The sequence below is a fragment of the Pinus tabuliformis genome, chromosome 1_2 (assembly GCF_031772625.1).
Source record: "Pinus tabuliformis cultivar Carrire ecotype Pingquan chromosome 1_2, CPIR1, whole genome shotgun sequence".
NCBI lineage: Eukaryota > Viridiplantae > Streptophyta > Pinopsida > Pinales > Pinaceae > Pinus > Pinus tabuliformis.
In genome coordinates this window covers 207,561,894-207,579,616 of record NC_142298.1, presented here as the reverse complement: position 1 = coordinate 207,579,616, position 17,723 = coordinate 207,561,894, and the positions used below count along the sequence as shown (strand labels likewise).

At 38.3% G+C, this 17,723-nt stretch overlaps 1 protein-coding gene across 5 annotated transcripts in view; it reads right to left on the bottom strand.

Moving 5' to 3' along the window:
* The window catches only part of LOC149205184 (putative sugar phosphate/phosphate translocator At3g17430), a 160,524-nt gene that overhangs the window by 88,534 nt on the left and 54,267 nt on the right, over nucleotides 1-17,723 (bottom strand). The window contains exon 2 of one of the 5 annotated variants that reach the window (XM_089394938.1): nucleotides 2,381-2,685. The exons of the other annotated variants lie outside the window; for them this stretch is intronic. Within the exon in view, the coding sequence (XP_089251064.1) occupies nucleotides 2,381-2,422 (42 nt within the window). The 5' untranslated portion in view covers nucleotides 2,423-2,685. The remainder of the gene's footprint in view (nucleotides 1-2,380; nucleotides 2,686-17,723) is intronic. 5 annotated transcript variants of the gene reach the window in all.

Below are 17,723 nucleotides of genomic sequence, written 5' to 3'. Positions count from 1 at the left end.
ATTTCCCTAAAATTGGGTTATTCTCAAGCATATTTTAATTATTTATGCTTAAGGTGTTATTTTGGGTTGATTTGGAGGAACGCCTTACTGTAATAGTTCATTGGAATCGGGATGAAAAGATCTACAAGGCAGAATGATAAACAAGGGCTTTTGGGTGCCCAATGTGATCATGGTAGCAAATTAAGCATTTTCTGAGGTTAAAAGTGACTTTAATTAGTTAATAAAAAGTCACTTTATTAAATAAAAGAGGGGAAAAGTGTTTTTTATTATTTAATTGGAGAAAAGGCAAAAAAGGGGCAAAAGTCACTAGGAGAAAACAAGAAAAACTCAATTAGTAAGTGAATTTATCAATTAAAAATAAAAATAATAAGGTGCTTCATCATAGAAAACTAATACAAACTTCCATAAGTATGGATGAAAAAGCTCATCCATAGTCGTTTGGAATGTAGTTGGGGCATTTGTTAATCCGAATGGCATCACCTTGAATTCGTAATGCCCTTCATGAGTTTTGAACATAGTCTTCTCGATATCTTCTAGCCTTACTCATACCTGATAATAATCTGACCTCAGATTTATCTTTGAGAACTACTCTACGGCATGGAGTTTGTCTAACAACTCATCTATGAACGAAATGGGAAATTTGTTTATTATAGTTATCTTGTTTAACCCTTGATAGTTTATAAATAGTTAATAAAATCCATCCCTCTTTCGAACCAATACCATTGGATCTACATACGAGCCTCTGCTTTCTTTAATAACTCCACATTTTAGCAAATTTTGATTTAGCCCCCTATTTATGTTTTTCGATGATGAGGATTGCGGTATGGTTTGATATTAACAAGTGCCATATCTAGATTAACTTCTATAATGTGTTCTATCTTCCTTTATGGTGGTAACTTCCGAAATATTTGGTCATACCTTTGGACTAGGGTTGCGATCTCTCGTTATTGTGATTGAACTACATTTGTAGTTAATAATTCTATTTGTTGACATTGTCTAATATATATCGGAGCTCCCTTTCAAATAAGTTTTTTATTTGTTGTGCAGATACCATTTGAGTAGAAGGTTGTAGAAATCCAAACAATTTATATCTTCTACCAGCGCATTTGAACTCAATAAATTGCTTCTAATGATTTGTGGAGTACGTTCCCAATGTCTGTAGCCATTATATCCCCAAAACAATGTCTACTCCTCCCAAGGGTACCACGTAGAAACTAGATTCCAATTCATAACAGCTTAATTGTAATTTAGCCTTGTGACGTTTGCCAACTCCATCTATTCTTTTGTCATCTGCCACCATGACTTACATTTGTTGTTGGGTACAAAAATAAATTTAGTTTCCTTGCAACATTTACATCTACAAAATTATGACCGCTTCCTATGTCTACTAACACAATGACATTTTCTCTCTTTTATGAGCCCTATTACTTTCAGTGTTGTGGTTGCGTTATTCCTGTGATTGCAATAAGAGAAATTTTAGGCATGGTTGCTTCTTTTGGTGCTATGCTTCAGGTTTCAATTCCCTCATTAGTCTCTTCATCTGAGTCACGTTGAGTCTTCCTCATGTTCTGCTTCACAAGTGTAGATTTTTTGTGTGCTTCACGTATGATTTGTCGCATACTTGCTTCCACATCCAGTATTTGCCTTCCTTCTTCTTCGTTGGGTTTGGGTAGAAGACACCTTCTTCTCGTAATTCCGGTGGTATATACATGTTAGATTTATCTAAGAAAATTTTACTTGATTTTTCTTTTGAATATTTGTTTGATTTCTTAAAACTTGTGAATGATGTCTTATTGAATCTGTTTTTTTGTTCAATAAGCCTTGTCGGTATCTAGTATCTTTGGGTGTTGGGTTTCCATTATTTATCTTTGTACAGAAACAATCTTTTAGTCTACATATATATATTTTAAGTAATTGTTCTTAAGTGAATCTACTTTTTCATATCGCCAACACGTCCCATTCATGGGTATAACCACTTACAAATCATTTATGCTTGATGTGTATAAACTTGTTGTACAAATATGTTAGAAATACTAAGAGGAGGGGTGGATCAGTATTTCATGATAATTCAACTTTTATTTTTACCCTAATTTTAATCTTCTTTTCAAGCCATTAACTGTACTAGTGATTAATTAGCACATATCATGAGCAACTTTATAGAAACATCCATATAAACATTATCAAACATGAACCATGAGTTGCAACACAACAAGCAAACATCAACAGACACATGAGATTATCATCAAGCATACATAGACACTGGATATTAGGCGCAAAACCCAATTGAGAAAAAGTGTTGTTGTTGTCTTTGTCTTTTTCTTATTGATATTAAAGATCTTTTACATCATACTCTAGCTAATACCAATGCACAGGCCCCTACCTGCTGGAGGCCACTACCTCTAATAGTTTCTTCAGTTGCCATTGTAAGGAAGCCACCACTCCCTAATCAAGTTCTTTGGCCACAACCAAGAGGAAGCTACTACTCCCTGATCAAGTTCTACAACCACCATCGGAAGGAAGCTACCACTCCGTTATCAAGTTCTCCGGCCACCACCAAAAAGAAGCTACTACTCCCTGATCAAGTCCTCCAACCACCACTAGAAGGAAGCTACCACTCCCTCACTAAAGGCTCCAACACTCAGACTCTTATGGACCTTGTTTTAGAATATTTCACACTAGATCCACCTGCAACAAGCTCAAAATATTGTAATTCCATGTTTCGTCCATTTTCATACTAGACCCACTTAGACTTTATCACTCAATACAATACACAAAGAAAAATTGCAATATAACTTTTTTTTCATCAATCACATCAAGTTGTTTGCAATATGTCAATTCTATCATCATTAACCAATAACGAATTTTGATCTTTGTAGCATAGATAATACACCATATAACATCAAGTCCTAGTAGCAACATAACAATTTATTTGATCTCAACTTGAAGAACAAACTTTATCAAACAATCAATATTCTGAGCCATACACAAAATCATATATCAACTCTCTCTCCTCATCAATCTTAGTAGTAAATATGATAGTCATAATAACAAAACATCAAGCGCATCAAGACAAATATTTTCCCCACCAACATAACAGTGTAATCAAGTAATGAAGCAGCAGGACTTCGTCAATAATCTATCATCAATCTTTGCCTAGCAACATCAAATACTCTGCCCAAACATCAGCAACACTTTACAACTAATCTCTACCCGCAAAATGACAAAGTAGCAGCGAACTCTGATCAAGACAAGTTTCCAAATGTAAGTAGCACTCAAACCCATTGACAACTTCTCTCTCATCAAAATACCTCACTCTCAATTGGACAAGACAACAATTCCATATCATAGAGAACATCATACTAGATCTTTGTCAACACAACAACATAAACCCTAGCACCATATCAAAATGCTTTCACAAACCTATAATTCAATAAGTAGCACCTCAAATTTCGACTATATATTGATAGCTGTAGTATACATGCATCTCTAGCGCATACAATTTACTAACCAGTGATTCAAGCAGCTCTCAATTATCATAGCGCACACACCCAAGACAATAGTATTTATATAATAACTATAGCAGCATTATCAATTTACTGACCAACTCTCAATTATCATAATGCACACAATAATGTTGTTGTAGTTCACTAATTGGCGCTAGTATTATCTCAGAAGTTTGGAGCAGACTACGTGCGTTGGTGCCAGATCTAACCCCTCAAAATGCACACATCAGATGGAAAAAGCATTGTGAATTTATAGCTCTTGGCCCAATGGTTACTATGGGCACAAACCAACTTTATTATTTGATGTTTTCCCAAGCCGACCTTGGAATGTGTTCAAACCATTCTTCATGAACCAAGTTAATCAAAGTGTCAATTAACCATGGAAGCTCGCGCCTTAATCAATGGACCAAAGGACCAGATCGAACAAAAACGCTAACTAACTCGGCCCAAAACGAGTTGAATAGTGCTCTAACTCCACCACTAATTGTTAAGGCATTCACACCCTTTAACCGGTTAACTATTAGTAACCAACTCAATGAGCTCATAACTGATTTGACTTGATCCGACATAGCAATTGTGCTCATATTAATTTCATGGTCCAAATCAACGTGGGCAATCACTTGGACATTAATCCATTCAATCTTCATTGATTACCAAATCATTCTAACGTTGAAGGACGAATTCAAACTTATCAAATGATGATCAGATTAATGTCATTAATTTGACAATCAATTAATCAATGTGTTCCTTAACCACTTCAATGATCATTGGGTAATTGCGTTCAACCAAAAGCAAATGCAAATTCACGTCGAGGAATGAACCTTCTTGGAAAATCCATGGACAAATTCTATGGTTTAAGTCTTGTGATAATCATTTTTGCATCTATAGGAGCAAACCTCTATAGCCTCTAAAACCTGTGCAACACACCAGATCAGGAGCACGAGGCTTGCTGACATCAATGCCAATCTCAAATGGTTGACTATCTCCCAAGGTTGACATCAATGCCAACACCATGCTACCAACATTCTCCCCCTTTAGCATTGATGTCAACATACAACCACAAACACCAAACTGACTTACTTCTTTGCAAGCTGACTAATCGTCATTCTTCATTTTCGGTGAGTGGTTGTGTCAAGATCATCATCCACTTTGGCACGAAATCTTTTTATTAATGTTGGCGTGAACCCTTGTCGATGAAAAGAACGAACGTCACACTTCTTTGTCCACTAGAGGAACCAATCATAAGCTTCACCTTCTAAGATGTTAGAAGCAATCATTATCTCCTCTTTCCCCTAACGAGGGATTTGCTCCAAAAATTCCTTCCATCTTGTGGATCTAGGTAATTGCTCCTTTATGATCTTTACCATCATATTTTGGGAATTCATTCTTAATTCATTGATGTTTCCTTTCTGGAATTCTAGTGTGATATTAACTGCCTGAAAAGTATATCTCAGGATGTTCTTGATAGTCATGTTCACTTTCATTTTGTGGGCTAAATGTCAGCCTTTGATCAAAAAGATCTTGTATTGCTAATGAATCCAGCTTCTCCATTAATTGATTAATTTGTTCGCTATGTTCGTTAAGCCTTTTGGTGGTTTCGTTGATTTTGTCATCTCTCTGTACTATTTTTTCCATCTTCTCTGTCAACTATTTTTGTCCTTCGTTTAAATCTGCTTGCGACTTTTCCAACATGTCGAGACGATATCACACGCTACTAACTCCGTCTCTACAACAATTTATGTAGGCTTGTAGCTCGTCATCGTTCACAAGTTTGGTCTTATTCTTCTTGGTGGAACCCACTTCTTCCTTCTTCATTTTATTATTATTATTATTATATGTGTGTGTATGTATTTATTTTATTATTATTATTATATATGTAATGTCCCCATTTTTGTTGAAGTTGTAACTAGAGTCAGTCTTCATAATGTAACATAAATTTATTATTGATGTATTTATTATATTCATTATTATATTTTATTTTTGGTCAAAGCACATTCTCCATGCTTAGAGAGTCATAAAAGTCAAAAGGAATTTATTATGAGACAAAAGAAAAATTATTCGAGTCATGTCCCATTTGGACATTTGTAATAAAATGAAATTTGAATTTTTTCTTCGAGTCATAAGTCCACCAAATGTACAATTCGGCCTAGTCCTCCAAGAGCCACCTATTCGACCTCATGGATAGATATATATAGAAGATAGATTTGACCTATTTGGGGCACACATTCACACACATATAAGAAGCATTTTTCTGAACCAGCAAAGAAGAAAAGTCGTTGAATTAATGGTGAGAAAAGGAAAGTCTACACAAGAAGAATCTAGCACAAGTGGAAGAAGAATTATGTGAAGACGAGTTTTTCTAAGGCAACTATAGACCTGTTTTTGATCCCTCTGTTGCAGGCCCGAAATTTCGAGACATTGACCAAAAGAGGACCGAAATTTCAAGAATAAGACCATATTTGACATGTGTTGACTTTGATTCTTGGAGGTGACTTGGAGGAGGGTTGGACTTGATGTTTTGGTGGCAATTTTTGGATATCTCATTTTGATCTGATTCTATAAAAGAAGATTGTTGGGTTTTCCCCCTTATGGAGTTTTGCCCTAGCTTGGAGCCTAATTTTGTTCTCTTGTCTCTTTATTTTCTTGGAACACTGAACATTTGTATAGTTACTTGATGGACACTTAAGAAGTAATAAGAAGACATTAAAAATTCACAAGTAATTATCAAGAAAGAGAAATCAAACATAATATACTACACTTGATTTCTCAACAATTTTCAATTTCCCTTATGATGCAGCTAGGGATGGATTTCCAGGGTTGGTGATAGCTTGGTTATGGGAGCAAGATTTCATTATCAGTGGCCTTGGAGAGTTTTGGAGGAGCTTCATGGGTTCCAACACGGATCACTCACAACATTTCATCATCAAGGCCAATTCCGCACAGTTTATTCTTGGTTTCACTGCATTCTGACAATTCTCGTAAAACAGGTTTATTATTGAGCATATTTTAATTAAATATGCTTAAGGTGTCATTTTGGGAAGAATATTTGATGAAACACCTTAGTGTAATAGCTCGTTGGAGGTGAGACAGGAGAAACCCTAGTGGAAAATTTAAGTCCAGCGGGCCTCCATTACTGGTTTTCTATGTGATTTCCTTCCTCCTCTTCTATTATTACATTTGTTTTGTTTTCCCCTCTTTCACAGGTGGTTTTTTTGCATGGAGTAGAGGGCAGGGAGGTTGGATCCCTAGCCACCCTCGCTCCCTAGTCCATGCTTCACAATTTTTTTATGGAGTCGGTGGTCCTACGTCTTCTCCAGTGGCCATCTTTGTTTTTGCAGGTCTTCATTAGCGGTGTGAATGTTGATTCTCGGGTAGACATGGTGTCTTGCTCACTATCGTCCTCATTTCTACTTCGCTCTGGTCTTACACAGCAGATTCGCTTTCCATGTTCGTCTTTGATTAGTGCCAACTACTTTCCTTGGGCCATGTGGCCTCTTTCTTTTGTTGTTGGTGGTTCGGTTTTTCGGCTCGTATTGCAGGCTCCTCGTCTCAGTGGCTCAACTCTGTCCCTGGAGGGTTACATTTTGGTTGTCGTGATCTTCCTTTGGGCTAAGCGGCTCATTTTCTTTTTTGTTTTTTTCTCTGACGACTTCCCTCAGATACTGGCAATGGGGTTTGCCAATATTTCCTTGGGTGTTGTCGCTTATATTTCTTCGATGCATTACCTCTTTTGGGGCTTTCATCTGGTTTGCTTATCAGCCCATTGTTTGTTGGGTTTGTTGACAAGTTTTTTAAATGTAATGGCTGCCTATTGTTAGGCTTCTTGTGGTGCCTTTTCCTGGGTATTTCAGTGAGCCTGCATGCCCTGTATATTGATTTTTGTGTCGGACATTTTTGGATCAGGATTGCATACGCACATCGTGTGTCTACAGAGTGTAATTTTTATTTTCACTAATAAAAATTATGGTCTTTTCTCTCTAGAAAAAAAAAGTAATAGCTCGTTTAAACTAGAACGAAGAGATCTAGAGGATGGGGTGGTGAAAAGTGACTTTCAATGGCCTAAGAGATCGTAGAGGCAGATTTACCATTTTCCTAGATTAAAAGTGACTTTAATTAGTCACTTAATTAAATAAAAAGGGCCAAGTGACTAAAATGAAATAAAATAAAGTCACTTAAGAGAAGGATAAGAGGAGAAGCTTCTAGAGAGGGATTCATCAGATCTATGAAAGGAGGCGAAGCAAATCATTTGGGACATCTTGGAGTTGTCATAACTTCTTGTTGGAGTTTTGGAAACGTGGTTCTCAACTTCAGTAAGCCCCAAGACGAAAACCTTTGGGGTTCCTATTGTGAGTTGGACGAAAACCCAACCCACTGTTGAGGGGATTTCATGATGAAATCTCACAGAGCTTCAGCGGTGTTATTGGAGATCAGATCTAGAGCAGATATGAGAAGATTGGAGTGAGGATCATCCAGATTCTCAAGTTGAGCTATATTTGCAATCCAATTTAGGAGGTCAAATCTAGTGTCGCAATAAATTATTTTGAGACCAGATCCAATTTGCAGTAGTTTGGAAAGTTCTATCTCAGCTACACATCAGTTATTTGTATGGGCATGTAATTTCAGTATTTATACTAATATAATAAAGCTGAGATTTGTTGCATTGTGATTGCCATAATTTTATTTCCAATTTGCGGGAGTAGCAACATCATTCGTTTCTGGGTTTTTAATGTTATCAATTTCTCTGGCATGAATTGATGAATTTTCATGCTAATTTTGAACAAAAATTCACAGCATATTTTTCAAAAGAAAATTGTCATAAATTTAATGAAAATATCCAAAAGGGATATTACAGTGGTATCAGAGTAGGATTCTGGCCATAATTTTCCTGAAGAATAAAGGAGCCAAGTTCGTGGGTTAAATTCTTAAACTATTTTCCAGAGAATAATTGTTTCAGGTGATTTTTCTCCAAGTGCCGAAGAGGGAATCTATTTGCTGGAGAAATAATATTGTTTGCAGGTATTAGAGTTGGGAATCGGCTGACTCTATTTCCAATTGGAGGTGGAAATCATTCTCGGAAAAAACAGAGCATCATCTTTTAGAAAGCCAAACTTGCTAAAGAAGCATAAATTCCCATGGCACCAAGAGTCAAGCCTGTCAGGTTCTCCATTGAATTTGCATTGTAAAAATTTCCACTCAAGTTGATATAAGCTAATGATTTGCCCTCACTTCTCTTGTTGAGGTGTTTGCATCAAAAAGTTTGACGAACTGTCTGCACACTAATTGTTTGAAAAAATATCTCAAAGAAATTTGCTTATTAATCGTTAGGTTGCAAGCAAGCAGCTTGGCAGGCAGAGTGCATTCAATTCGGGAGGCCGAGTGCCTTGTCTTATTGGCAAGCCAAGTGCATAAATCCTAAAGGCTGAGAGCCTAATTGTTGAGAAGGCCAAGAGCAAAAGTTTAGAGACCAAGATCTGCAGCATTTGTACACTGATCTACCTCATTCTGGAGGCCACTTACTGCTGAGATTATTAGCATATTTCAGAAGACGAAATTGCCATTTGGAGGACCAAGATTCTCTGCAAGTGCATATCTTTCCACAGGCCAAAGGCATACACCTGTTAAGGGTTGAAATTAAGTTTGAAATATCATCTTTTCAGGAGACCGAATCAGAACTGTGTTATTCTTGATGCGGTTGACTTCCAAGTATTATTTGGCTGTAGAATATTCAAAAATCCAGATCTGATCTGATTAACAGAATTGGTACATTTTCCCTGAAGTTTTAATTCTGCTATAGTATTTATTAATTTATACTCGAGTATTTGGAGAAATGACTATTCATAATCTGTTTGATGAAAAGCATCAAAGAGGTTCGAAAAATCATGTTGGAGCTATTTAGCAAAATTCAGCAGGTCAAATACATCCTTGGTGGCTGTGTCTGTTCATTGTGGAGATCATAATGTCTTGTGCTCCGAATGTTCTTGTGACAAGATCTATCATTCTTCAGCTGGAAGCAAATATAATATTATATGAGCCAAAAATTAATTACAGAGGGAGGCCGAAATTGTTAACCTTCAGAGGCTGAATTGGCAATCACATTATGGCTGAATATGTCACTGAAAAAAGACATAATTGTATTTGATTTAGGCCAAATTTGTCATCAATTCCGTTTTGTGGCTAAGGGCTTTTCGCAGAAGGAAGGGATCGATTATGATGATACCTTCGCTCCGGTAGCCAAATACTCATCCATAAGGGTTATCATTTCTATAGCAACACAAATGAGTTGGATGATTCCCCAAATGGTGATGCAGGAGCATCCGGCACTCTTAATTAAACAAGGAATCCAACGAGGAGCAAGGAGGACGATGTGGACCATCGGAGCAAACCAGGGAAATTCTGTTACAAGTAGAGCTAGTTTGATGGAAGCGATAAGTCTCTAGAAGACTTAATTAAATGTAATCTGCCATATGTATACGAATAGAGAGATTTAGGGGTTGTTGAGGAAATCAAGGAGAGGATTGATCGGATCCTTTTAGTGATCCGATCCAATATTCCTGTAACGATGAACTTGCGTGTTCTATATATATATCGTGAGATAGATATAGAGCAATAGACAGAAAAATTGTGTTTTAGAGTGTGGCAGATCCGTGTTAATTACAGAGATCCATCAATGCGCAGAGGATCAACGGCGTAGGCATAAAAGAATGGGAACCGTCAGATTGGTTAGATCGACGGACAGTAATGGCGAAACCTGAAAGACCCATCAGAACCGTTCGATGGAAGAAATCAACGGTCATTGTATGGTGGAAGAGCGCGGAAGATAACCAGCAAAGAAGTGGTTTCGCAACAAGTAGTAGTATCTCGGGCGAGGTCTGAGTGGTAAGTGGTATTGAAGGGTAGTCACCCGATTCCACTAACCGAGCGACACGTAGTAGTGAGGAGGAGAGAGGAAACCGCTTTTTCGAGCGGTTAATCCCCTTTCAAGTTGTGCACTTGAAATCTCTGATAGTCGTTGGATCTAACATGAGTTGATTGATCACAGCGGAGATAACAAAGGACAGCGGGAAGGAGATGGACCGATCTGCGGACCCAACGATTTATGAACACAGGTTCATTCTTTTTGAGATCCGGCTTAAGTGTTTCGTGTCGGGTTTTCCGTGTTTTTCCTCTGTTTCCTGTATCTCGATAGTTGAATGGTCTCAGAGTTTAAAGCCAATAAACGCTTCCGATAGGGTTTGTGGGCCATAAGCCACAGGCCTCAAGATCGAAATTTATAAAGAAAGGGGAAATTGGTATACCCCACAATCTCCTTTCATCATTTGGTATCAAAGCAAGGAAAGGTTAAGGGAAAGGTTTTCCTACGAGAGGAAGAAAGAGTGCAAGCAAAAGGAGGAGGTACAGTTGTTTAAAGTTGGAGAGTTTGTGGTCTTACTATCGTGCAGATAGCGGCAGTGGAAGGTGAGAAGACTTGCAGCAACCTAGAGCAAGGAGTGCTCAATTGGTTCTAGAGAAGAGAACCAGAAGGATGCCAAAAGACTAAGCTCAGAGGAGAAAGCTTGGTGAGGTATCGTGTAGCAGAGGAAGACTGTTACTGCAAAGGTTGGTTGCAGCTCACAGAAGATCATGAAGGCAATTCCACTGAGAAGTGGGTAGAATTGCTAAGGACAAGGAGAATCATATGACGAGGAGATCATAAATTTTTGTGCCTCAGGAGTCTGATGCAGGAACATCCAGCATTCTTAATTAAACGAAGAATCCAAAGCAGAGCAAGGAGGACAACATGGACCATCGAAGCAAACCAGGGAAATTCTGTTATAAATAGAGCTAGTTTGATGGAAGCGATAAGTCTCTAGAAGACTTAATTAAATGTAATCTGCCATATGTATACGAATAGAGAGATTTAGGGGATTGATCGGATCCTTTCAGTGATCCGATCCAATATTCCTGTAACGATGAACCTGCATGTTCTATACATATATCGTGAGATAGATATAGAGCAATAGACAGAAAAAACTGTGTTTTTAGAGTGTGGCAGATCCGTGTTAAGTGCAGAGATCCATCAATATGCAGAGGATCAATGGCGTAGGCAGAAAAGAATGGGAACCGTCAAATCGGTTAGATCGACGGACAGTAATGGCGGAACCTGAAGGAACCATCAAAACCGTCCAATGGAAGAAATCAACGGTCATCGTATGGTGGAAGAGCGCAGAAGATAATCAACGAAGAAGAGGTTTCGCAACAGGAAGTAGTATCTCAGGGCGAGGTCTGAGTGGTAAGTGGTATTGAAGGGTAGTCACCCGATTCCACTAACCGAGCAACACGTAGCAGTGAGGAGGAAACTGCTTTTTCAGGCGATTAATCCCCGTGCAAGTTGTGCACCCGAAATTTCTGATAGTCGTTGGATCTAACGCAAGTTGATCGGTGATGGAGGATTGTCGTGCAAGTTGCCCGATCGGAGATCGGAAATAACAAAGGACAGCGAGAAGGAGATGGACAGAATGTGTGGACCCGACGATTTATGAATGCGGGTTCATTCTTTTTGAGATCCGGCTTAAGTGTTCCGGGTCGGGTTTTCCGTGCTTTTCCTGTGTTTCCTGTATCTCGATAGTTGAATGGTCTCAGAGTTTAAAGCCGATAAACGCTTCCGATAGGGTTTGTGGGCCATAAGCCACAGGCCTCAGGATCGAAATTTATAAAGAAAGGGGAAATTGGTATACCCCAAAATCTCTTTTCATCATTTGGTATCAGAGCAAGGAAAGGTTAAGCGGAAGGTTTTCCTACGAGAAGAAGAAAGAGTGCAAGCAGAAGGAGAAGGAGGTATAGTTGTTTAAAGTTGGAGAGTGTGTGGTCTTACTGTCGTGCAGATAGCAGCAGCGGAAGGTGAGAAGACTTGCAGAGACCTAGAGCAAGGAGTGCTCAATTGGTTCCAGAGAAGAGAACCAGAAGGATGCCAAAAGACTAAGCTCAGAGAAGAAAGCTTGGTGAGGTATCGTGTAGCAGAGGAAGATTGTTACTGCAGAGGTTGGTTGCCGCTCACAGAAGATCATGAAGGCAATTCCACTGAGAAGTGGGTAGAATTGCTAAGGACAAGGAGAAGCATATAACCAAGAGATCATAAATTTTTGTGCCTCGGGAGTCTGATGCAGGAGCATCCGGCACTCTTCACTAAAGAAGGAATCCAAAATGGAGCAAGGAGGACATGGACCATCGGAGCAAAATAGGGGACAAATTTCTGTTATAATAGAGCTAGTTTGATGGAAGCGTTAAGTCTCTAGAAGACTTCATTAAATGTCTGCCATATGTATGCATATAGAGAGATTAGTTGAGAGATTTGAGGAAAGGATGTGATCAAATCCTTCACAGTGATCCGATCCTGTGTTTCCTTATATATATATATATATATATATATATATATATGATGAACTTGAGTGTTCAATAGGAGACGAGACAGAGAGAAAATAATAGGAATTGTGTAACAGGGATAGATACAATGTAGTCGATAGGGAGTTTGTTCTAAGGCTGAAATGCCTTAGCTTGTAATCATCTGTGTATAATAGAAAAGTGTGTTTCAGTGTTGAATTGTGCGCCTGTGTTTTACTGTATAGATAGCCTGTGTGTATTTCATATATAGAGTTAGTCCTGTGTTGCGATATTGTTGATCGACCATCGATCACTATATGGATCGATGGCGATCTAAAATGTCAATTATATGAATGTCGTGTGTTTTCAGAGTGTGGCAGATCCGTGTTAAGTGCAGAGATCCATCAATACGCAGAGGATCAACGACGTAGGCAGAAAAGAATGGGAATCGTCAGATCGGTTAGATCGACAGACAGTAATGGCGGAACCTGAAGGAACCATCAGAACCGTCCGATGGAAGAAATCAACGGTCATCGTATGGTGGAAGAGCGCGGAAGATAATCAGCGAAGAAGTGGTTTCACAACAGGAAGTAGTATCTCGAGCGAGGTCTGAGTGGTAAGTGGTATTGAAGGGTAGTCACCTGATTCCACTAACCGAGCGACACGTAGCAGTGAGGAGGAGAGAGGAAACCACTTTTTCGGGCGGTTAATCCCCGTGCAAGTTGTGCACCCGAAATCTATAATAGTCGTTGGATCTAACGCGAGTTGATCAACGACTGAGGATTGTCGTGCAAGTTGCCCGATCGGAGATCGGAGATAACGAACGACAACGGGAAGGAGATGGACCGAATGTGGGGACCTGACGATTTTGAACGTCGGTTCATTCTTTTTGAGATCCGACTTAAGTGTTTCGGGTTGGATTTTCCGTGTTTTTCCTGTGTTTCTTGTATCCTAATAGTTGAATGGTCTCAGAGTTTAAAGCCGATAAACGATTCCGATAAGGTTTGTGGGCCATAATCCACAGGCCTCAGGATCGAAATTTATAAAGAAAGGGGAAATTGGTATACCCCAAAATCTCCTTTCATTAAATGGACATGAAGACAGCCTTCCTCAACGGTATAACTGAGAAAGAAAACTGCATAGAGCAACCGAAGGGTTTTGAGGAGCATGGGAAGGATTCCCATATGTACAAGTTGAAGAGAGCACCGTATGGGCTTAAGCAGGCTCTCAAGGAGTGGTATGCAACAATGTTATCAGAATCGGAACGGTCATCGAACTAGTAGCCCCCCAAATCGGGAACTGGTCAGAACTAGTAAAAAAACCGGAACAAAAAATCAGTCAACCAAAAAGACATAAAATATTCAAATTTTAAAGAAAAACATATATATTCATGTGCACCAATATGAATCCAAGCCATTTATACACAAATATGCAAAAGTTCTCATTGATATAGCATGTAAGGGTACAAATAACCAAAATAGCATCAAGTGCAATCCATCTATAAACCAAAAATACATCAATAAACATGCTCCAGATGGCCTCTAGCATCCAAAAAAAAATCATGCTACAAGAAATACCTACATATCATCAAAATCATTGCCTGTATTGGGATCTTCGTCATCAATATCACCCTCTAAGTATTAAAATAAGATGGAAAAAATGTAGCATGTCAAGTCAATATTTTGTTAAAGTGGTGTATTTTTTTAGTAGGGTCATGATAAAGCAGTTTGACAACCAATGCCACTAACATCAAGGTACATAGAGGGTTTGGTTCTCTTGATTAAATTCTAGTTCCATACACTCATACATGACAAAATCCAAAGGAAACATTGCAATCCCCCCAATCCTAAAATCTTGGAAAACTGTGAAGTCCACTGGATTTTGGGTGAGATCTAAAATTCAACTTTCTCCATATGAAATCTAATCACGTCAAAATCACTCGCAAACATTTTTAGTCAATTTATGGTAATGTTAAAAATTTAAGTAAAAGGATGAAAATGGAAGATAAAGGAGAATGTCACTTTTATTCTTAACATTACCATGAATTGCATATCATTAGTAAGGTAATCTAGTCAAATACTATGCTTCCTTTGTCATAAATCATTGCTTTTTTGAAGTATCTCCTATGGTAGTTTATTAATGAATTTCCTAAGTCAAGACTTTAAATGGCAACTTAATTTAATTGTTGGGTATTTTTTATAAAAAAGGGAAAAGAAGTCAATGACAAATTAGGTCGTAGTCGTTGATCTCAATAAAGTGAGATCTAAACTCAACCGTTGAGATTAGGTATTTCACGAGTGATTAGGGTTTGATCTTTTAAACAAGAGGCTTGAGCCAAAGGAGATGTACATTCAATTTGGTCCAAGTTGGGATTCAGTGGAGCACAGTGTTTAGCAACGAAGAGAGAAAAAGCTAGATGCAGCTAGCTAGAGCAAGATCAAGGTAAGCAAGATCAGTAGAGAGGCCAAGTTTCTTTTTACGCAGAAGTTTTATGATAGGTTGCGCAAGTGGGTCGTACAAGAGCAGAGTGACAGAAAAAGGGCTAAGATCTTTTGTTGGGGATTTTTGAAGAAAATTCTTGCGTAACTGTGGTAAGAAAACATTTCTCATGACGTTGAATAAGAAGCCCAACATTTGTTGGTTTTTCCTCACACTACAGCTTCCAGGGTATATCTGTGATATTCTCTATAGCATGTGATTGGTTTCGAGCTTTTTTGCTTTTGTTGTTTATTTGGTTAAAAACACAAAATATTTATTGTTGCAAATCATATTTGAAAGCTTTGTTTATTTCAGATCTATGAATATCTGTTGAAACAATAAATCTGTAACTGGGTTTAAGAAATTAACAGGGTGACAGTTAACCATAACTCTTAAACTAAATAAGTTCATTGCCTTAGACGGTAACACCTTGGGATTGTAGAGAGGAGCCCTAGTAAGAGAATTGATAATCCCCTTTAATATCTTCTCTTGCAATAGAAAAATTCAGCAAATCTAATATGGACTCTACACATTGTCCAAGTTTTCAGAACAAGGAATACAATTATGACACACAACCTAAGCTAACGTTTTCCTCTAGATACTTACAATAAACATGCAATGGCTCGAAAGGTCATTCATGTTGCTCAGATGGTATAAATGTGCTTTTGTTCATATGAAATAATCTTCCAAACAATGCCTCTCATTATGCCAAACTATTGAGTTTGAACAGGCCATATTAAAAGCCTTCAAGTCAAAGTTTCTCTTTTACCAACAACATTTCTGTTAATTTTAGGTATGTTCTATGCTTAGAGCAATTTATTTCAATTTTCACAATTAGCTCCATATCTTTTCTAGATTAGAAATCACATCAGCATTAAAGTAAACTGCAGATAGAACATAAACATAAATCGCAGAAGACAAGCGAAGACAAGAGGATACAAGATGTGGCGCTAGCCAGGGACAAACCCCAATGTGGGGAAACCCTTGATCAATTCTTCTTATATGTTCTTCAATAGTTCAGCAGAGAGAGAGATAGTATGTTTACAACAGAAGTCAACACTTTGACTTATCTAGATAAATGCATAGATCATCTCTAAGAAGATGATACATGAGATCAGTTGAAGACAAGTTGCTTCAACTGATTCTCCAAGGTGACTCCTTCACCTATCGTTGTGCTGCGTTTCGTCATCATGTTGCACCTCACCGCGCTGCACCATGCTGCACCCATCATCACTATGTTGCATCTCATCATGCTTCATTAATCATGATTGTACCCATCACTGTATTGCATTATGTGCCATTGTTGCACCATATTGCCATTCTGACCTATGTGTTGGTTGCACCTTGCTTTCTTGTTGTCCCTTGCTTGCTTGCTTGTTATCCCTAGCATGATTGTTGTCCTTAGCATGCTTGTTGTTGCATGCTAGTTGTCCCTTGCATGCTAGCTATAACATTGCATGCTTGGTGTATTTGTTGCTAAGTACCATACAACTGTCCCAATGTTAGTTAGTTGTCCCTTTCATGCTACTCTCCTTCGGAGACAGATGCTCCAGCAATTCCAATTGTTCCTGACAGTTCCGATTGTTCCCGGCAGTCCCAGTAGTTCCGGCTTTACCGACTTTTCCGACAATTCCAGCTTTTCCGACATTCCCGGCTTTCCGGGCAATTCCGATAGTTCCAGCTTTTCCGACAATTCTGGCTTTTCCGGCTTTTCCAACTTTTCCGGCTATCCCGACGTTTCCAACTTTCTGCACTTTGGATCAGGGCAACGTCATTCCTTAGGATCTCTCCTCCTACTAAAACTCAAAGACAAGTAGAGAGAGGAAGAGATCCCAAGTGTGTTGAAATGACTTGAAGGCACTGTCACCTGACACGGGGATTCGGGACACGTAGGATTCGAGATTCGTGGTGTCGGATTCGGACACGCTAACCCCCCCGGAACAGGACACGTAGGATTCGAGATTCGTGGTGTCGGATTCGGACACGCTGACCCCCCCGGAACAGGACACGTTAGGACACGTTATATATTATTTTATTAAATATATATATATATTAAAAATTAGATATTATAATATTTCTTACACAAATTTTAATTAATGATACAAATTTATTGATTTCAAACATAGATCTTCATCTATAGCTATTAGCATGCATAGTACATACAAAATTCAAATACATGTCAGTGGTACTGGTCACATAAATGATAAATCTATTAAAAATTTAAATCATGATTCATAATTCATAACTGAAAGACAACTTACAACTACAAGATAGTAAGATAAACACACTGACAATTATAGTTTTCTCATTAAGTCATCAAATCAAAATGTGTTACATAGGTAGTGTTGGTGCAATGCCAATGGAAAATAGAAATAGAAAATATAA